The sequence below is a fragment of the Ovis canadensis genome, chromosome 2 (genome assembly GCF_042477335.2).
Source record: "Ovis canadensis isolate MfBH-ARS-UI-01 breed Bighorn chromosome 2, ARS-UI_OviCan_v2, whole genome shotgun sequence".
Taxonomy (NCBI): Eukaryota; Metazoa; Chordata; class Mammalia; order Artiodactyla; family Bovidae; genus Ovis; species Ovis canadensis.
The window spans coordinates 10985040-11005098 of record NC_091246.1 but is presented as its reverse complement, the minus strand read 5'-3'; the positions used below and the strand labels follow the sequence as shown (position 1 = coordinate 11005098).

At 44.6% G+C, this 20059-nt stretch overlaps 1 protein-coding gene across 4 annotated transcripts in view; it reads left to right on the top strand.

Moving 5' to 3' along the window:
- Nucleotides 1–20059, top strand: part of SNX30 (sorting nexin family member 30) — a 132691-nt gene that overhangs the window by 28859 nt on the left and 83773 nt on the right. The window contains exon 1 of one of the 4 annotated variants that reach the window (XM_069575415.1): nucleotides 8780–8944. The exons of the other annotated variants lie outside the window; for them this stretch is intronic. Coding sequence (XP_069431516.1) covers nucleotides 8852–8944 — 93 coding nt within the window. The 5' untranslated portion in view covers nucleotides 8780–8851. Of the gene's footprint in view, nucleotides 1–8779; nucleotides 8945–20059 lie in introns of those variants that run through there. 4 annotated transcript variants of the gene reach the window in all.

The window sequence follows — 20059 nt, the reverse complement described above, 5'->3', positions numbered from 1 at the left end:
GACCTTCTGGGACAAAGGCAGGTGAATAAACAGGCAGTCACAGCGCAGGTGATAATGTGTTTTGAGAAGGGTAGACACAGGCATGATAGCAGTGTAGGGGATATCTGACCCAAACTGGGCAAGTGCTGGAGTGGATGGGGAGGTCTGTTAAGAAAGGAGGCATCTTAGCAGGAATATCTCTGGAGCTGAGTCTTAAGGCACACAGGGACATTAGGTAGGTGAAGGTTATGGAAAGAGTTCTAGAGATGAATTGCACAACAATATGAATGTACTTGACACTGTTGAACTGTACACTTAAAAATGACTAAGATGGTTACGCTTCATGTTATATGTATTTTGCCACAGTTAAATAAAAAGCAATCACAGGACCTGTTTGGCACAGCCTAAGGAAAAGGAAAGCACTCTAGAGTCCTGAACACGTGATGTGTGGATTTGCTGATAGCAGCTGGAAGGAGATCTCTGGGCCTTTTACTTGGACTTTTGGAAGCTGTTATCTTTACACCAAAAGAATGGGTTTCCTGCCTGCTTTGCACAGACTCCTCCCCTGTTGTAGTAACACCACCGTGCGTAGAAAAACTTGCTCCTTACTCTGAGTTTTAGTACACCATTTGGCCGACTGTCGTTTGTGTCCTTTGCTTCCTTGGGTGATTTTGAGGACTGTCTGTTTTCCTGGGCTTGAATTTCATAGGAAGATGAAACTCACTGGGTATAAATATTACCGTCTGCTGTTAGTCTCAGCTGACAGAGGAAAAACACACGGGTCATTGAAGACAAATACATGTGGGTCATGCCTCCTGCATCTCTGTTCTTGACAGAGGTATTGATGACACCTAGGTATGGCTGCAGATTGAAGGAGGGGACAGTTCTATCACCAACATTTTCTCATAGCTGATAAAGGTAGTTCAGCCCATCACAGAGTCTCTGAACCATCGGGTTGTCACCCAGCCCACAGTCCTCTTCTTACTTACAGGGTCCTTCCTTGCTCTTCTCTGGTGGCTCAGATGGTAAAGAGTCTGCCTGAGGTGTGAGAGACCCAGGTTCAAACCCTGGGTCAGGAAGATCCCCTGGAGAAGGAAGTGGCAACCCACTCCAGTATTCTTGCCTGGAAAATTCCATGGACAGAGGAGCCTGGCACGCTGCAGTCCATGGGGTCGCAAAGAGTTGGACACGACTGAGCGACTTCGCTTTCTTTTCTTTGCTTGCTCTTCTGGCTCTGAACAGAGCTTGGAAAAAGCCATTTTATTTTATTGTTGTCCTGAATATTTTTTTAATGTTGTTGTTGTTTAGTCATTAAACTGTCTGACTCTTTGTGATCCCCTGGACTGCAGCACACCAGGCTTCCCTGTCCTTCACTGTCTCCCTGAGTTTGCTCAAACTTGTGTTCATTCGGTTGGTGATGCCATCCAACCATCTCATCCTCTGTCTTCCCCTTCTCCTCCTGCCCTCAGTTTTTCCCAGCATCAGGATCTTTTCCAGTGAATCGCCTCTTTGCATCAGGTGTCCCAAGTATTGGAGTTCAGCTTCAGCATCAGTCCCTCCAATGAATATTCAGGGTTGATTTCCTTTAGGATTCAGTGGTTTGATCTCCTTGCTGTCCAAGGGACTCTCGAGAGTCTATTTTAGCATGGTATAGTAGAAACAGCATGAGTTTAGAACCAGAGGTAATCTTTTTAATCTGCACTAATTTGACAGGAGAAATGATATCTTGTTTTAATTTTCATTTTGTTGATTACTGTTGAAGTTGAACAATTATTTTTTTTTAATTGAAATATAGTTGATTTACAATGTTGGGTTAGCTTCAGGTGTACAACAGAGGGATTCGGTACATCTTTTTGGTTATCTGTCTTATATATGTGTGTATGTGTTAATCCCAAACTCCTAGTTTATCCCTCCCTGCCACCTTTTCCCTTTGGTAACCATAAGTTGGCTTTCTATGTCTGTCAGTCTATTTCTGTTTGGTATATAAGTTCATTTGTATAATTTTTTAAGATTCCACATATGTGTGTATATGTGTGTGTTAGTTGCTCAGTTGTGTCCAGCTGTTTGCAACTCCATAGACTGCAGCCCGTGAGGTTCCTTTGTCCTTGGGATTTCCCAGTGATATCAAATGATATTTGTCTTTTCCTGTCTGACTTACTTCACTTAGTGTGATAATCTCTAGGTCCATCCATGTTGCTGCAAATGGCATTATTTTATTCTTTTTTGTGGCTGCATAATATCCCAGAACAATGATTATTTACTGTATTGTCCATTTTTATACCAGGCTCTGTCTGTCTTTAATATTGGTTTCCTGAACCCTTAATATCTTAAATCAGTCTGTGGTCATACATGTTCAAATCCTTTTCCCAGTTTGCTGTTTATATTTCTACTTTTATTGTTTTGCTGACATGAAGAAAAAAATTGTTAAATCTGTTGCTCTTCCTTTATGGATTCTACTCTGGAAAGTAGAAACTCTGGAAAGTTTTTCCAAAGCACAGGATTTTATATACTGTTCATCTAAGTTCAGTTTAGTCACTCAGTCGTGTCTGACTCTGCGACCCCATGAATCGCAGCACGCCAGGCCTCCCTGTCCATCACCAACTCCCAGAGTTCACTCAGACTCACGTCCATCAAGTCGGTGATGCCATCCAGCCATCTCGTCCTCTGTCATCCCCTTCTCCTCCTGCCTCCAATCCCTCCCAGCATCAGAGTCTTTTCCAATGAGTCAACGCTTCGCATGAGGTGGCCAAAGTACGGGAGTTTCAGCTTCAGCATCATTCCTTCCAAAGAAATCCCAGGGCTGATCTCCTTCAGAGTGGACTGGTTGGATCTCCTTGCAGTCCAAGGGATTCTCAAGAGTCTTCTCCAACACCACAGTTCAAAAGCATCAATTCTTCGGTGCTCAGCTTTCATCACAGTCCAACTCTCACATCCATACATGACCACAGGAAAAACCATAGCCTTGACTAGACGGACCTTTGTTGGCAAAGTAATGTCTCTGCTTTTGAATATGCTGTCTAGGTTGGTCATAACTTTTCTTCCAAGGAGTAAGCGTCTTTTAATTTCATGGCTGCAATCACCATCTGCAGTGATTTTGCTGTTGCTGTTGTTAAGTCACTTCAGTCGTGTCCGACTCTGTGTGACCCCATAGACGGCAGCCCACCAGGCTCCCCCGTCCCTGGGATTCTCCAGGCAAGAACACTGGAGTGGGTTGCCATTTCCTTCTCCAGTGCATGAAAGTGAAAAGTGAAAGGGAAGTCACTCAGTCGTGTCCGACTCTTAGCGACCCCATGGACTGCAGCCTACCAGGCTCCCCCATCCATGGGATTTTCCAGGCAAGAGTACTGGAGTGGGGTGCCATTGCCTTCTCCAGCAGTGATTTTGGAGCCCTCCAAAATAAAGTCTGACACTGTTTCCACTGTTTCCCCATCTATTTCCCATGAAGTGATGGGACCGGATGCCATGATCTTCGTTTTCTGAATGTTGAGCTTTAAGCCAACTTTTTTACTCTGCTCTTTCACTTTCATCAAGAGGCTTTTTAGTTCCTCTTCACTTTCTGCCATAAGGGTGGTGTCATCTGCATATCTGAGGTTATTGATGTTTCTCCCGGCAATCTTGATTCCAGCTTGTGCTTCTTCCAGTCCAGCGTTTCTCATGATGTACTCTGCATAGAAGTTAAATAAGCAGGGTGACAATATACAGCCTTGACGTACTCCTTTTCCTGTTTGGAACCAGTCTGTTGTTCCATGTCCAGTTCTAACTGTTGCTTCCTGACCTGCATATAGGTTTCTCAAGAGGCCGGTCATGTGGTCTGGTATTCCCTTCTCTTGAAGAATTGTCCACAGTTGATTGTGATCCACACAGTCAAAGGCTTTAGTATAGTCAGTAAAGCAGAAATAGATGTTTTTCTGGAACTCTCTTGCTTTTTCAGTGATCCATCGGATGATGGCAATTTGATCTCTGGTTCCTCTGCATTTTCTAAAACCAGCTGGAACATCTGGAAGTTCAGGCTTCCTGCTGAAGCCTGGCTTGGAGAATTTTGAGCATTACTTTACTAAATTAGCATTACTTCATCTAAATTAGGAAACAGCAAATGAAATCCAAGAAGCTAACTCTGGCCAGCTACCTTGTTTTTTTTTTAAATATATATAACTCATGAGTAAAGAATTGTTGTTGTTAACTTTCTATTTTGAAATAATTATAATTCACAGTCAATTATAGATTCACCAAAAGTGTGTATAAGAAGATTCCAGGTGCTCTTTATCTAGTTTCCTCCAAAGCTAACATCTTGCTTAACAATACCAGCACATTGACACTGGTACAATCCACAGAACTCATCCAGATTTCAGCTGTTTCACAAGTGCTCCTTTGTGTGTACACTCATGCCCGTTGTTTGCTCTCTACAGTTCTATCACGTGTGTAGATTTCTGTAACCAGGACCACCACAGTCAACATGCCAGCTCTTTCCGCACAGCAGGGCTCCCTCCTGCTGCCGTTTAATAACCACGCCCACCCCGTCCTCCATGACACCTTCAGTCCTAAGAGATTTTGAATGGCATTTTTAAATGACTGAAAAAAATTTATATTTCATGACATAAGAAAATTAGTGAAATTCAGACTTCTGTGTCCATAACTGAAGTTTTATTGGAATGTAGCCGCACCTGTTTGTCCACCTACTGTGTAAGACGACTTCTGTACCACAGCAGACTTGACTTGCTGCAGCGGAGACTGTGTGACCTGAAAAGCTGGAAATATTTACTGTCTGGTCCTTTACCAGAAAAGCTTGCCAGCCTCTGATATAAAACATCATCTGGTTATTTTTTTAATCTTGCGTTTCATTCTTTTTTAAACAATTTAAGGTAGAGTCAATGTATTGCATTTAATTTGGCATATGACGTGATATTTATTTTTGCACTTGCTGTAAGGATATGACTTAATTGTTTCCTAGTTGGTTAACCAAATTCTTCATCAGCATTTATTGGCTAGTCTGTTCTCTCCTCACTATTTGAAATTCCATAGTTATCATATACTAAAAACTCAGATCTGTTCCATCACTTTAGATATTGATGGGATTAATCATTAGGCTATTTTGGCAGGATATATTCTACGCAGGATTTCTCTGGGTAGAGAAGCCCTCGCCTCCTGCATTAACACTAAGTGTTCAAGCCAGACGTACCTGTGCACGGTGGAGGCTGGCCTCTCAGGTTTATTTCTGCGTGCACACCCTGTGATGTCTCTGGCTTGATTCTTCTGGAGCCCGTGGGGGATTGCGGCTGGCCACACGGAGCTGTTGGTTAATGGTTTCTGGTCCTTTATGTTGGATCTTCTCTGGAGCTGGCTGGCTCTTGAAAAATCCTTTGAGAGGCAAGTTCTCTGGCACTGGTGGATTGGGAATTTACTGGTTTGAAGGAACACACGTGAAGGATGGCTCATGACCAGGCCGTGCTGCACGTTCCGAGGTGAGCGCAGTGGTGGTGGGTCTCTTGTTGGGTGGGTCCTTGTCCCGAGAGATCTCTTGTGACCAGGGGCCGGTGCGGGACAGCCATAGCTTCTGCTCGGGTCTCTTGGGACTGGGCTTCAGTTGTGCGTTCTACTTTGTACTGGCAGAGTGACCTTAGGCCCATCCTCTAACCTTCCCTGGACCTGTTCTCTTAGTAGGAACATGTATAGTCAAGCTCACCACCCCCCATCCCACCTCTGTATTAGTTTGAGGGTTGAGAACGTACCATGTCAAGCTTGCACAGTGCTCAGCAGAGAGTATGAGCTTAAAATATTTAATTTGTTTTTCCTTGACTTAGAGGTGTGTGCATATGTATGGATTTTTGTTTCCAAGTCCTGTGATCTTTCCGGAGAAGGCAATGGCAACCCACTCCAGTACTATTGCCTGGAAAATCCCATGGGCGGAGGAGCCTGGTAGGCTGTAGTCCATGCAGTCACGAAGAGTCGGACACTTAGAGAGCGACTTCACTTTCACTTTTCACTTTCATGCATTGGAAAAGGAAATGGCAACCCACTCCAGTGTTCTTGCCTGAAGAATCCCAGGGATGGTGGAGCCTGGTGGGCTGCCATCTGTGGGGTCGCACAGAGTCGGACACGACTGAGGCGACTTAGCAGTAGCAGCCTGTGATCTTTCTCAGTCCCAAGGGTTTGCTTTCGGTTTTGGCATTTTGTTTTGTTTTGAGTTGCTTCATAGCCCAGGCTCCCAGGGCACTCAGCTGGCTGTCTGCCAAAGGTGGGTTCAGGTGACAGCCAGAACCCTGTGGCCAGGTGCTGGAACCAGGCGGTGCTGACACTCTGCGGACGGTTGGCTCATGTGGCTGTAAGTGGACGCTGGTGTGAGATTCTCCCCGTGAGTTCCTGAGTGAGCGTGCTGGCTGTGACAGAGGAAAAATGACCTGAGACAGGTATCCCGAAAGCAGGTGTCGGAAGGTGAGTGGGTGGAGTCTGCTCGATGGAGGCAGCTCCCCCTCCCCAGGTGAGAGTGTCAAGTCCTGGCCACCTTGGTGTAAGCCTTGCTGAGCACAGTCACTTTGGCAGGATTTGCCCTCTAGTCCCAGGGATGGGCTTCATGGATTTAACCACAGCACACAGGGCTGTTGACCTTCTGTTTACTCAGTTTTGCTGGAACTTCAGGAATTTCTAATCCTCTGTAATTTACCTGTGTTTGAAACATGATCCCTCTAATGTGGCCAGACTGTTTTTTTTTTTTTTACCTGCTGAGGAGACATTCATCAGAGTCTCCCAGGCCACCCGACCTTATTGTTGGCGACTCTTCTCACCTGTCCTTTCTTCTCTGTGCCGTCTCCCACCTGACTCAGGTACCACTGGGGGCAGGGCAGGGGAGGTGTGCCTGGACAATTACAAGGGCTTCCTAAATGATCCCTCTCTCGTCTCCTGTTTCTTCTCCTCTCTATTTGATCTGTGTTTGTTTTATTTTCTTTCTGAAGTCTTTTTGAAAACCTTACATGTGATTGTCCCTTTCTTGCCTAAAATCTTAGCCACTGCCTATAGGGTGCACTGCAAATTCTTAAGCCTCGTATTTGAGATCCTTCAGAGTTTGGAGCTCATCGGCGCTCCAGGCCTTCTCTCTAGCCGCTGCCCCTGGTTCAGCCCACGAGGCCAGTCCCTAGCCGTGTCCTTTGCCTCTTAGCCTGTGTCTGCCTGCCGAGGCCACGCTCCAGGCTGGGGACGCCTCGGCCCCACCTGGAGTGGCTCTTCGCTGTGTACACAGGCTTCCACAGGCATTCTCTGTATCCTCCATGCTGCCTGGCCACCTGGGTGGGTTGGCCTTACCATTTTCCAGTGAGCATTGGTGAATTCAAGTGGTGTTCTTGCTGCCACAGAGCTGGTAGGAGGGCTGGGGTGGCAGGGTGCCTCTCTGGAGCTGGCCTCGGAGCGCAGTTACTCTCGCTTTCTCTGGACTCCAGCACAGCGCTGCCCCCTTATTCGTGTATTTGTCTCGCTATATCATGTTGCTGTTTGTCCTGGGTCCCTGCCACACCCGCACTCCACCCTGAAACTTGATTCCTCAAATTCTCCTGCTTCTAGAATAGTACCTGGCCCTCTGTGGGAACTTGATAAATGTTTGTTTGGATGAAGACATGAATGAGTAGATTTTTTTTCTTTCCATATCCTGTAATTTGTGGTTTGAGGGAAGATGGTACCCTGGTAATTAGGGTACTTAAAACGCCTGTGTGTAGGAAAACATCTCTTTTGGCCTACAGAAGAAATAGAAAGTGGTCATTATTTTGTCCCATTCCCTCTGCCATCTCACAGAGATTCCTTGAAGTAAGATGCTGAAAACGTATTTAATTATATATTTTGTAAGAAGGTAATCCTTCAGCTAAATTTTGTCAAACAACAGCTATACCTAAAAGAGGCTTTGAAGAAAGTTAACTCTCCCTTGATCTGTCTGTCCCCGCCTCCCCACAACAACCACCTTACCTGAAGAGTAATAATAAGCATCCTTACTGTGGACAGTTGACATCTTTCTCTGTCGTGTGAAGTGTAAATGAAAGCATCTTGAGAAATCCTTGTGTCTTGCTCTCTTGTATACTGGCTTCAAGACAAACCTCCACACCTCCCCACGGGGATGCGTACCCTCCAGCCTCTGCTGCGCCACCACAGGGAAGCTGCCTGTTTTCTGACTTTGTGTTTATTTATGTATTATTTTAATGATTCACTTTTGGCTGTGCTGGGTCTTGGTTGCTGTGCAGGCTTCTCTCTAGTTGCGGTGAGCGGGGGCTACTCTCTTCGTTGCCAAGCTCAGGCTCCTCATTGCGGTGGCTCCTCTTGTTTTTGGGGTGTGGGCTGTAGGCACACGGGCTTCAGGGGTTGCGCGGTGCAGGGTCTTAGGCGCTCCTCCACGCGTGGGCTCTTCCTGGATCAGGGATCGAACCTGTGTCCCCTGCATTGGCATGTGGATCTGTGACCGCTGGACCACCAGGGAAGCCCCTGACTTTGTTTCATCCTCATAGTTCATAGGCATATAAGGTCGCAGTATTTTTTTTTTCCCTGTCATTCATTCCTTGACTTCTTTTACCTGTTTCTGCCCTCTACGTTTGTACCCAGTCTGAAATACTTCCACTCATCCTTATATTAATATTTACAGAACTCGTTTCTGCCTCTGAGCTCAGAACACCCACATAAGAGGGCCAGACCAACCAGTATGAAGCACAGGGCCCTTTTCTTGCATGTCCTTCGTTCCTGCCTTTCCGCCACTTTCCTTTTCTGGTTACTTAGTTGTGAAACTCTCTTGAGCTGTTTTGGTGTAGAATGTCCTACTCTTGCTTTTTATCTCACTCTTGGTTGTTTAGGACTGTGATCAGCTGGATGTTGAGTGCCTTCTTATTTTCCAGTAAATCCGTTCACCATGGAAATAAAGAGAGATCCCCCATGTCCCGGTCCAGTTCGAGTCATGTCAGTAGGAGTGTGGGGATTAGATCTGGAGCAACCAGGTAGCCAGGTAGGTCTCAAGCCTAGAAATGCATCTGTACTTTTGGGTGGGAGGTGGGCATGCTTCAGGCTTCTAAAAAGGATGCCATGGGGATTGCATATCTCAGGCTTTGAAGAATTTCTCAGAAAACCATCTGTTTTAACTCCTCTGTGGTTAGATGCAGATTCTTGAATCAACACAACAGTGTTTAATGCCACAAGACTAATATTGAGAGAATCCTGTTAGGGAAAGAGTCCTAATAGATGAAGCAACTGTGACCTATTTGAGTACAGTCACATATTTCCTTCTAATTTGACAAATGCTCACCTCAGGTTAGTTTTAGGCTGGGATGGAGGTTCAAGGGCATCCTCCTAAAGGCTGGACCTAAAGGCTGGGTCTGTGTGTCACAGATCGTTGAGCGTGAGAGTACGCAATTAAGGAGCACAGATTGTTGAGCATGAGAGTACTCAACTAAGGAGCGATTTGAATTTAGGGAGCTCAAGTTCAGATATACTTCTGCTTCCTTTTTTAATTGAGAGAGACAGTTAGAAGCAGCAGGGCTTAACTTTGTCCCCCATGGGTACTTTTGGGACTCTAAAAATGCTAGGTTCTCTCCGAAGGAAGAGTAAGATTTACAAGGGCACGTGCAAAATTTTGCGCATAATTTTTGGCATGGGGTGTCTTTGGATTCTAGAAAAGAGTCCCAGTTATGGAGGAATGGTGAGCCTCAGGTCATTTTTGAGGACAAGACACTTTTAGTCTTGCTCAATGCTCAAGGCTGTTTTAAGCACAGCTGAATGGTGTAAGCATAGCCTTAAAAGTAACCACTTCACTTGAACTGGTGGTGGAGTCTTGCCCTGGTCTGTTCCTCACTTGAATGGTTTTTGTCCTTGGAAAGCGATTTGGTCTGAGGTGATGATTAATCAACAAGTGTTTGATCCCCTAGTAGATATTCAACAATATAAGTATATTGTTTTGTCTCAGTCCTTGTTCTGAAAACCAAGATGCTTCCCTTCTCTTTCCGTAGGCGTCTGACTCGTTAACTCAGACTCTTGAGTGCATTCCACGTGTGCAGTGCTGTGTCAGACGGTAACAAAAATCATGTCAGTTAGGACCAGTTTGTGAGATGCACAAATGGTACAGTTAAGGAGTGTTATGTGAAGGGTGGGAAAGAACTAAAACATATAAGGGATTATGGTAGCACATTGCTTGTGTGTTACCTTGAATCCGTACACCCTCTGTGTCATAGATGGAGAAATGGGGCTCAGAGAGATTGAGTACCTCACTCCAGGCCTGGTGAGGAGCAAAGCCAGAATTCAAGCCCAGTCATTTGGACTCTAACAAGCCCAGGTCTTCCTTCCTGCGTTGCCTCGTCTGTTAAAAGACCAGAGGTAGATGGAGTGTATTAAGGTTGGGAGAGTATAGAAATGAGGCCCTTAGACTGAATATCCCCAGTAGGGTTTTTTTTTTTTTTTTTGACTGCACTGGATCTCAGTTGCAGCTTGTGGGATCCATTTCTCCTGACCAGGGAGTGATCCCAGGCCCAAGCTTGGTGTCTTAGCCTCTGGACCACCAGGGAAGTACCCCCAGTAGGTCTTTATGAAACATTGTTTCTCCTCTGTTGATTGCCACCAATCATGTAACTTTTTCTCAGCTGGTCTTCTGGAGCTCTTTATGTGCTCCCGGCCTCATTCTCATTCTTGTATGGGGTGTCTGGGTTATGTGGTGAACCACAGCCCTAGGTGAGAGAGCAAAGACCTGACGTCCTCACATTACTGCCTGCATGACTGCTTACGTGCAACTTCTGAGTCTTTTCTTATAAGTGACACAAACAACTTGGGATCTGAGGGGTTCTCCGCCCCAGAGCCCTGCGTGATTTTGATGTAGAAATGTCAGGGAGGAATGACTTTTCTGCTAAGCTTTCAGTTGGCAGATTGCATCAAGGTGGGAAGGAAAGAGGTTTTCAGAGAGGTTTTTAGTCATGTTCTCTTTGTTGGGTACTTTGGCTGAGGTTTAATTCATGTGTTCAGAAAGCTGTCTGCTTGGCCTTTTCGTTCCTCCACATCATGCATATATTTGACCAGCAACAGAGTTACAACCTTTGTGATGTGGGTCCTAGGTATCATTCAGTTAGGGACAAGCTTGCAGAAATACCTCTCCTTCAGCCTGGAATGTGCAGACCAAGCTCTCCCACTGTCTTGTTTTTCTGTTCAGCAAATTTTCTTGTTATTCTCGAGTTGCCCCAGCAGCCTTTGCGTGCCTCCCTCATTTCGCATGGACCTCCATTGTATCCCAAGTTGTTTTGCGTCATAGGTAGAGGTTTTTGTGGCCATGTGCCCAGCCAGATTGAGTCATCTAAACACAGGGGTCACATCTTCGTAGCTCTGTGTCAGCACTTTGACTAACGTGTGTTAGATATTTCACTATGTGGTTGAACAGTATATATCCTCTTTAGAAGGATGGAAAGAGATCATGTTTAAATTCATCTGAGGGTAGGAAAAAACCTTTCCTCCCAAGAATCACAGGAATGTCTGAAGAGTCTTAGAAAAAGCTGGTAGTAAACATTGGAAGCTGAGCTGGAGAATGTGGATGTGGGCTCTTGCTCTTCATTTGTAATCTTGCTGGAGGTCGTCTTTTGGGTCAGTAGAGGATTTTACATGAAGGGAGTTTTTCTAATAGAAAAGCTGGGGAAACAGTTTCATTTGAAATGACTTTATTAACCTACAAATAATTACAAGTGATCTCTTAACATGTCTAAAGAAGAGCCTTTTTGCCTTATAAGTAATGCTCCAGAATCTGAAGTGGGAAAATGTAAGTCTGCTCAAGGAAGATGCTAACCTAGACGTCACAGACTGCTGGGCTGTGAGAATTTGGGGACACTTGTGCAAGCAACCTTGGAGGTTTGGGAGAATATTGGAGATGTGATTCTAGGACAGGGGTGGAAAGGAAGGAAGACTGAACTTCTGCTGATGAGCAAGTAAGAGTTCTAGGACTTAGGTCACACAGTTAAGATGAATTTTATGTAACTCTGCAGAAAAAAAAAAAAAAAGCTGTACCTCTTAAAATTCCATGTTCTTTATACACTATTTCCTACCCAGGTTAAAAAAAAATTACGCAGACATTTTTGGGACTTCCTGGTGGTCCAGTGATTAACTCCCAATGTAGAGGGGGTTGATCCCTGGTCGGGTAACTAAGGTCCTTCGTGCTGCATAGCTCAGCCACAAAATAAATTGCGTAGACATTTTTATAATTATATGTATTAGCCTTGCTGTGGTAGTGAACAGCTCGCAAAATACAGAGGTTTGCAGCCAGCATTCATTTCTAGGTCAAGTTACGTGTTGGTGGCTATGAGTCCGTTGCTATGGCTCTTTTCCACAAGTCTCCGTTCTGAAAGCTCAGCCCGTTTGGCACGTGCTAGTTGCAGAGCAGAGGAGGGAAGAGACCATGAGAGCTGATGGAAACATGCCCTGGCTCTTAACGCATCTGCTCCCATCTGGCGTAGATCACATTCGCTCATGCACCATTGGCCGAAACAGGTTACTTAGGGAGTGGGGATGAGCTTTCCTGGCGGCAGTCACTTGGCAATAGTGAGGGTATATAATCCTCTTAAAGGTACGGAGTGAATAGTTGCAAACGATAATACAGTCTACCATACGGTTTGGTTTCTGTCCTCTCCTTTGGTTGCTGAACCACGTAGTAAATGCCTTACCTCGATTTAGACTTACAATTTTAAAATGCGTTAAATGCATTTTCTGCCTGTTATGGGTATCACAATTTTAGATTAATTTTTGAAGAAAGCACCCTTTGGCCATAAAGTAATGTGGTAGATCCCTGCGTGTCTGGCTTGAATGACTGCAGTGCATGGAGCCCTGCTGTACATTGTTGATTTAGCTCAAGTCTCCGGAGCGATATGAATAAAGGAGTGGTATTAGGTATCAGAGTCTTGTTTCTGAATTTAATAGACGTGCCTTCAGGGTTTCATATTGCTTCCTTCTTTAAAACTATATTACTAAGATCTAATTCACATACTCTAAAATTCATCATTTTAAACTATACAATTGAGTCATTTTTAGTGTACTCACAGCACTGTGCAACCATCATTAAGGTTGAATTCCAGATTATTTTGTCACCTGAAAAAGAAAACTCATATTTATTGTGTTCACTCCCATTTCCTCTTGCCTCCAGCCCCTGGCAACCAAAAGTCTGCTTTCTGTCTCTCTAATTTGCCTGTCTGGCTTCTTCATATAAATGGAATTATACACGTGGCCTTTCATGTCTGGCTTCTTTCACTTAGAGCAGTGTTTTCAAGGTTCATAGCTGATGTTTTCAGATATATACTCTTTAACATATTTAGGGATCTTTTTTTCCTTAGTTAGAGATTTTAATGGAATGAGTGATATTTACCAGTGAGTGATGCCAACAAACATTTTGGCAGATGTGTACACGATTATATTTGACAATGATCAGTTAATGTAATACATAGCATTATAACTTTCTTAAATAATTTTTGATTTCCTGGAGAATGTTTGACTCAACCCTGATATATTATTTTTCTTTCTTTCTTTTAAAAACCAGTTCTTTTAATGTACCATTTACTTTATTGACAAAGTTTACAATTAATCCGATTTCCTTTTTTTGTCCTACTATCTTGATATCAGATATTCTCTGATGGCTTAGACAGTAAAGAATATGTCTGGAATTCAGGAGACCCTGTTCGATCCATGGGTTGGGAAGATCCCCTGGAGAAGGGAATGGCTACCCACTCCAGTGTTCTTGCCTGGAGAATTCCATGGATAGAGGAGCCTGGCGGGCTACGGTCCATGGTGTTGCAGAGTTGGACTCGACTAAGCGACTAACACTTTCAGTTTTTCATAGGTAACTCCTATAATAAAATGATTTGAAACCTTCCTCATGTTTTGAAGTGTTTTGGAGTGTTTGAACAAAACAGAGCTTTTTTCCATGAGGCTCATTAGAGCTCAGCTGTAAAGCCATTGGGACTTAGCTCACCTCTCAGTAAAAGTTCTCTGACCACAGTGCTGAGGTTATTTATTTGTTTAGATTTTGTGCCTGAATTAATTTCTCCTTGGCCATACATTTTCCTGCAAAGTCATCAAATTCGTAGAGACTTAAAGATTTATTAACATAGCTATTCATAGCACACCCTTGTAATTTATAATCATACGTAGAAGTAAGATTTAAACCACTGTTGCCTGCTCATTTTCCCCCACACTCTTTCTGTATTGATCAGGCTTCCTAAGTTTTAGTTTATGTAATTAATCTTTTAGAAGAATTAAATTTTTTGTTTCATTTATAAGTTACACATTAAAAAAAAAACAAAACACATTGTTTTGGCCAGGCAGCATGTAGGACCTTAGTTCCCCGACCAGGGATTGAACCTGTGCCCTCTGCCTTGGAAGCTCAGAGTCCTAATCACTGGACCACCAGGGAAGTCCCCTGTTTGTTTTCAATTTATGCTTTAATTTTTTTATTCCCTCTTCTACTCTCTGTTGACTTTTCTTTTTAAATGAGAGTACAAAGTAAATGTGGACTACAGCGTACTGTTTCGTGGGATAAATCTTTTTCAAATGTATACATTTATCTGCTCTTAAGGTCTATTGCTTTCCTCATGTTTCAGCTTTCTTGGGTCTGGATGATGAGTTAACATAGGCTGGATAAATGTTTCGGTTTTCTTGGGTCTAATGAGGTAATACAGGCCTGCTAGTTGCCTCTCACCAGAACAGATGAGTAATTAGATACCCTGTTTGCACCTGATGTTACCTTTGTCTTCTCGGACTGTAGGTTAAGTTGAGTGACCAGCTGACAGGTCAGTTGAGTGGTCTGTCTGTGGGGAAAAGCCCTAGAAGAGAGCAAGCCAGGGTCAGGGGCAGGCGGTTAGCAAGACCTGGCTTGGTTCCTCTGTTGTTTGGGTCCAGTATAGCCTGGCCTCCTCCTCGCTCTACGTGCTCTCCTCATCTCGTGGAGTTCAGCATTTTCAGAATGTGCGCTCTTGCCTCCTCTATGCTTGGTGGACCCACCCAGGGCAGCTGACTTCATGAAGGTGCAAGCAGGCACCTTCTTGTTCCTCTGACCGTTCTCTTGTTCAGGATGCCTTGAGAGGCTTTGGCAGGCTCTTCTGAAACTAGATCATTGTGGTGCCCACATTTCTCTGCTGCTGCTGCTAAGTCGCTTCAGTCATGTCCGACTCTGTGCGACCCCATAGACAGCAGCCCACTAGGCTTCGCCATCCCTGGGATTCTCCAGGCAAGAACACTGGAGTGGGTTGCCATTTCCTTCTCCAATGCATGGAAGTGAAAAGTGAAAGTGAAGTCACTCAGTTGTGTCCGACTCTTCGCGACCCCATGGACTGCTGCAGCCCACCAGGCTCCTCCGCCCATGGGATTTTCCAGGCAAGAGTACTGGAGGGGGCTGCCATCACATTTCTCTAACGGTATCAAAAAGAGAAACTGCAGTATTTTAGCATGACTTGTTTTCATTACATCCATGTTGGCTCCTAATGCATACTACTTTCTTTCCTAAACCCTGTGTTTAATATAGCAATAGAATTTTACTGGTGACTTCTGTTAGTTTAATAACCTGTTTTGGGGTTGGTTGACCATGATGTTGGATCTTTTAACTGAAATTCTTTGAATAAGCGGAGTTTCCAGAGTGGCCTAATTATATATTTCTCTTCCTAAGTAAAAAGGGGTGGCTGGGAGAAGAAATTCTCTTATAACTGAAACTGCATAGTAAGAATTGATCATTTGGAGCAATGAGAAGTTTTCATTTATTTGTCAACTCTGCAGTTGTAACTCTCACAAGGGCTACTGTAGATAGACCTATTGTTACAGTGAAATATTAACAAAGATGTGGTTAAGGCAGGGACTGTGACTCTAGGTGTAATTTTAATTTTTAGCAGCATTTATTGTTGGACTGCAAGGAGATCCAACCAGTCCATTCTGAAGGAGATCAGCCCTGGGTTTTCTTTGGAAGGAATGATGCTAAAGCTGAAACTCTGGTACTTTAGCCACCTCATGCAAAGAGTTGACTCATTGGAAAAGACTCTGATGCTGGAGGGATTGGAGGCAGGAGGAGAAGGGGACGACAGAGGATGAGATGGCTGGATGGCATCATGGACTCAATGGACGTGAGTCTGAGTGAACTCCGGGAGTTGGTGATGGACAGGGAGGCCTGGCGTGCTGCGATTCATGGGGTCGCTAAGAGTCAGACATGACTGAGCGACTGAACTGAACTGATTGTCTGCTGTGAACCCAGCCCCATAGTCTGTAAGGGTATGCACGAATATGTGCAGACAAGTTGACTTTGGTGTGTGTGTGTATTTTAATAGTGATGTAGAGACTACCATGTTCCAGGTACTGTTCCAGTTGCTCCATTTGTTAACTCAGTCTCATTATGCCCATTTTATAAGTGAGGAAATTGGGGCATAGAGAGATTAGGAATTTGCTGAAGTCATGCTGCTAGTAAATAGTGGAACCGGGGTTCAAAACTAGACAGTTTGGCTAGGTTGGCCTGTTTCATTCACATTCAACTGGCATTTATTGAGTACGTTATATTGGGAAGAGATTGAGTTGGATCATTGCCAAAACTCATTCATTCATCAAATACTTACTGAGTACCTACTATGTGTCACAGAACAGAGGAGTGGACAAGACAATGTCTCTGCTCCTGTGGAACTTATGGACTGGTGGGGAGTCAGACAATCAATTAATATACAATACATTTTCAGAGAGAAGTGAGTCCTGCGATGAAAATAAAGCCAGGGAAGGGACTGGAAAATGCTGGAGGGGTGCAGGGCTATTTTTAGATTTTTGTGGGCTGAGAACGCCTCTCCGAGTGGGTGTCATTTGAGCAAAAACCAGTTTGAGGAGAAAAGCCAGCCCAGTGGCAACAGGAGCCAGGAGAGCCATGTCCAGGCAAAGTGAGCCGCAAGCGTGAAGGCCCTGAGGTCAGGGTGAGCCAAGGCCAGAGCGTGTAGAGCAGGATGAGCGGGGGGAAGGGGAGGATGTCTGGGAGGAGGTCAGAGATAGTGATAAGATCATGCTGGCCCTGGTGGGTTATGGGAGGGAATCTGGATTTTATTCTGAACGTGAGTGAGTGGAAGTCTTGGAGAGTTTTGAGCCAGTGTGTGTATGTGTGTGTGATGTGTTTTGATTGACATTTTTCAGAGCACATTCTGGCTGCAGTAAGGAGGACTGACCGTAAGGGAGCAGCAAGGAAACAGGAGGGTTTTGCGTTCAGCCAAGGGGCTGTCTCACTTCTCCCGTCCTGTAAGTCACTCTAGTTGCAAAGGCACGGCTCTCCCACAGTGCCTGCTCAGGTCTCAGGGAAGCAGACACGCTGCCGGAGGGCTCCGGGGGCAGAGGAGTCACGTCACTGAGTCCACCTGACCCCTGCCCTTCCTCCGAAGATTTTCATATATTCTCTTTACCTTTGTTCCTCATGGGGACAGTATCTTGAGAGGGGTTATCTGGGGAATAACGTGTATTCAGACCCTAAAGGAAAATGTTTGCATTCCTGGACTTGTTTTAAAAACAGACGCTTCGTGTTTACCCAAAAGGATTTATGGCCTGAGAATGGAGACAGGGGACGGTGTTGGGCTGGGAAATGCCACACAAAGGGGATTCAGCTTGATCACACCCTTGACCCCAGAAGCCTGGGCTCAACTAAGCAGAGTGATGACTGGCTTCCATACATTTGAACACAGTCCTCAACTTTTTGAGTCTGCTTCCTTATTGGTAGAGATAGTGTTTGCTTACTAACCTCACAAGGTTGACACTGGGGGCAGTGAAATAAGAATGTGGAAGCCCTGTGCACGGATGTGTCGTGGAACTCGAAGACCGTAGCTTCCCTTTTTAGAAATTCCAGGCATATCGCTCATTAGCTATGCATATATGCTCAAATAACACCCCAGGGAACACCTTGCGGGATAGGTATGGGTGCTTTTCCTGGTTGTGTAGTTCTAAAGGAAAGAATGCTATGTGACAAGGTCTGGCTGACGTGCTCTTGTCTTCCCCAAACCCCACTCACTGACTTGAGAACTGAAGTTCCCACTCTCCGTCCAAGACTTTTTAGACCTTCTTGTGGGCTGTTCCTGGAGAGTTATTGACTCAGGTCCCCAGAGCAAAGGTTAGGGGAGTTGGCTGGAGTCATGGGGGGACCTGCAAACAAACGGATAATCACACACACACACAAACAAGGCACAGTTAACAGTTGTTGGGGATGCACAGTACTTATGGGTAACCTATATATGTAAATAAATGATTAAAACTATGAAAATTGCTTCCGTGGATGTATCTTCAAGGTATTGAGAAGGGAGTGGCTGTTCTGCCTGGGCGTGGATCCAGGAAGGATTCCAAGAGGGGGTCATTTGGGCAGATTCCTGTGAGATCCTTGGAGCCCCCTGCATATAAAGAGGGGTGTGTATATGCCGTGCAAGCCATGATGAGGATTATGCAATAGCGTAGTGATTTCCAGGATCAGTTCAGGGCAGATTGGGGAAATTTGCTGTCTGAGCTGATGTTGGCTTATCTGACTAAAGGTTTTGAATTCTTTCATTCTTTTGTGCAATGTTTAGCTGTAGGTGATAAAGCTTTTCTGAGGCCCAGTGAGCTAAAGTTGACAAAAAAAAAAAAAATCAGGGGGGGCCCCTCAATGCCTAATTGAGTGTCTTACCTGAGGTCAGCGTTTAAATATTTACTGAAGAGATAAAGATGTGATGGTTGTCTCAGAGCTCCAGAGATGTCCTCTCATGGATCCCTAGGCCCTGGGGTAGGACACTGCATGCCCCGTGGCATCAGTGTGCTGAGGAAGCAGTTTACAGGATACTGCTGTATCAAGGTTCTGTGGGCCACACGAGAGCAGCTGCTGAGGGGCTTGCCTTCCCAGCTGACAAGCCCCTTGGCTGAGAAGTGGAGGGGTGGGGTCCGTTCCCATTGAGTATCTTCTGTGAAATGATACCCTTTCGGTAATTACAAAAGTATTTGTGATGACATATGTTAAGAATGTGATTAAATTATCTGTGGTCAGGGAGACAAAGGAAGGTGCATTTTTAATTTACTTTCCATCACCCATTGAGATGGGTGACATTGCCCTTGACCCCAGGCCATGCTTCCCTCCGCCTTGTTCCAGACCCTGTTCCCAGATGTGCCCTGTTCAGCTGGAGCTCGTAGATATGATGGCTTGGTTGACTTTTCATTTCCTGTATGTTCTTTTCTCTGGGGGCTAAGTCATATCCAGCCTGCACACAAGAAGATATCATTCAGGGGAAAGCACCTCCCCACCCGCAGCCTGTGATCTGACTTCCCCACAGGTCAGGAATGCAGACAACATTCCTGACCAAGGCCCTTTGCTTAGTATCATGTCATTTCTTGCCATATTCCTTAGTCGTTGCCTTCTAATTATTCCAAGGTGACATTCAGAGGCTTTCACATCTGCTAGGACAGGGTTTTGTTCTCTTGTCAAATCTTAAAATCAGAAAAGCAGCAGTAGCATAAGGTAACTGGAAGAAAAGCAGAAAAGGTAACTAGAAGACTGCATATTTTTTGATATTAAAGGGACATAATTGATTCAAGTGGCTTCCTGTTGAGACCTAAGAAGAAAGAAGTCCCTAAGTTTTTAACCTTTCCTCCCCTTTCTTTTCTGGTATTTGCTCTCCCCACCTCCTTTAAGCTTTTCTATTGTGGAGAATTTTAAACAAATATGGAAGAGGAGAGAATTTTTAATGAATCTGCAAGTACCAGCTTCAGTAATGATCAACTTTGGTGTATCTTGACTCTTTGTGAATCCATGGAGTGTAGCCCACCAGACTCCTCTGACTGTGGAATTCTCCAGGCAAGAAAGAATACTGGAGTGGGTGGCTATTCCCTTCTCCAGGAGATCTTCCTGACCCAGGGATTGAACCCAGGTCTCCTGCTTTGCAGGCAGTTTGTTTACTGTCTGAGCCACCAAGGAAGTCCATTACCCACCTATCTGTCTTTAATTATTAAAAAAAAATGTTAACACCACACATTCCATCATTTAATCTATGAATACCATAGTTACATGATACTAAAAGATGAAGACTTTGTAAAATCACCATACTTTCATTACCACACCTAATAATTCCTTCATGTCATCAAATAAATATTT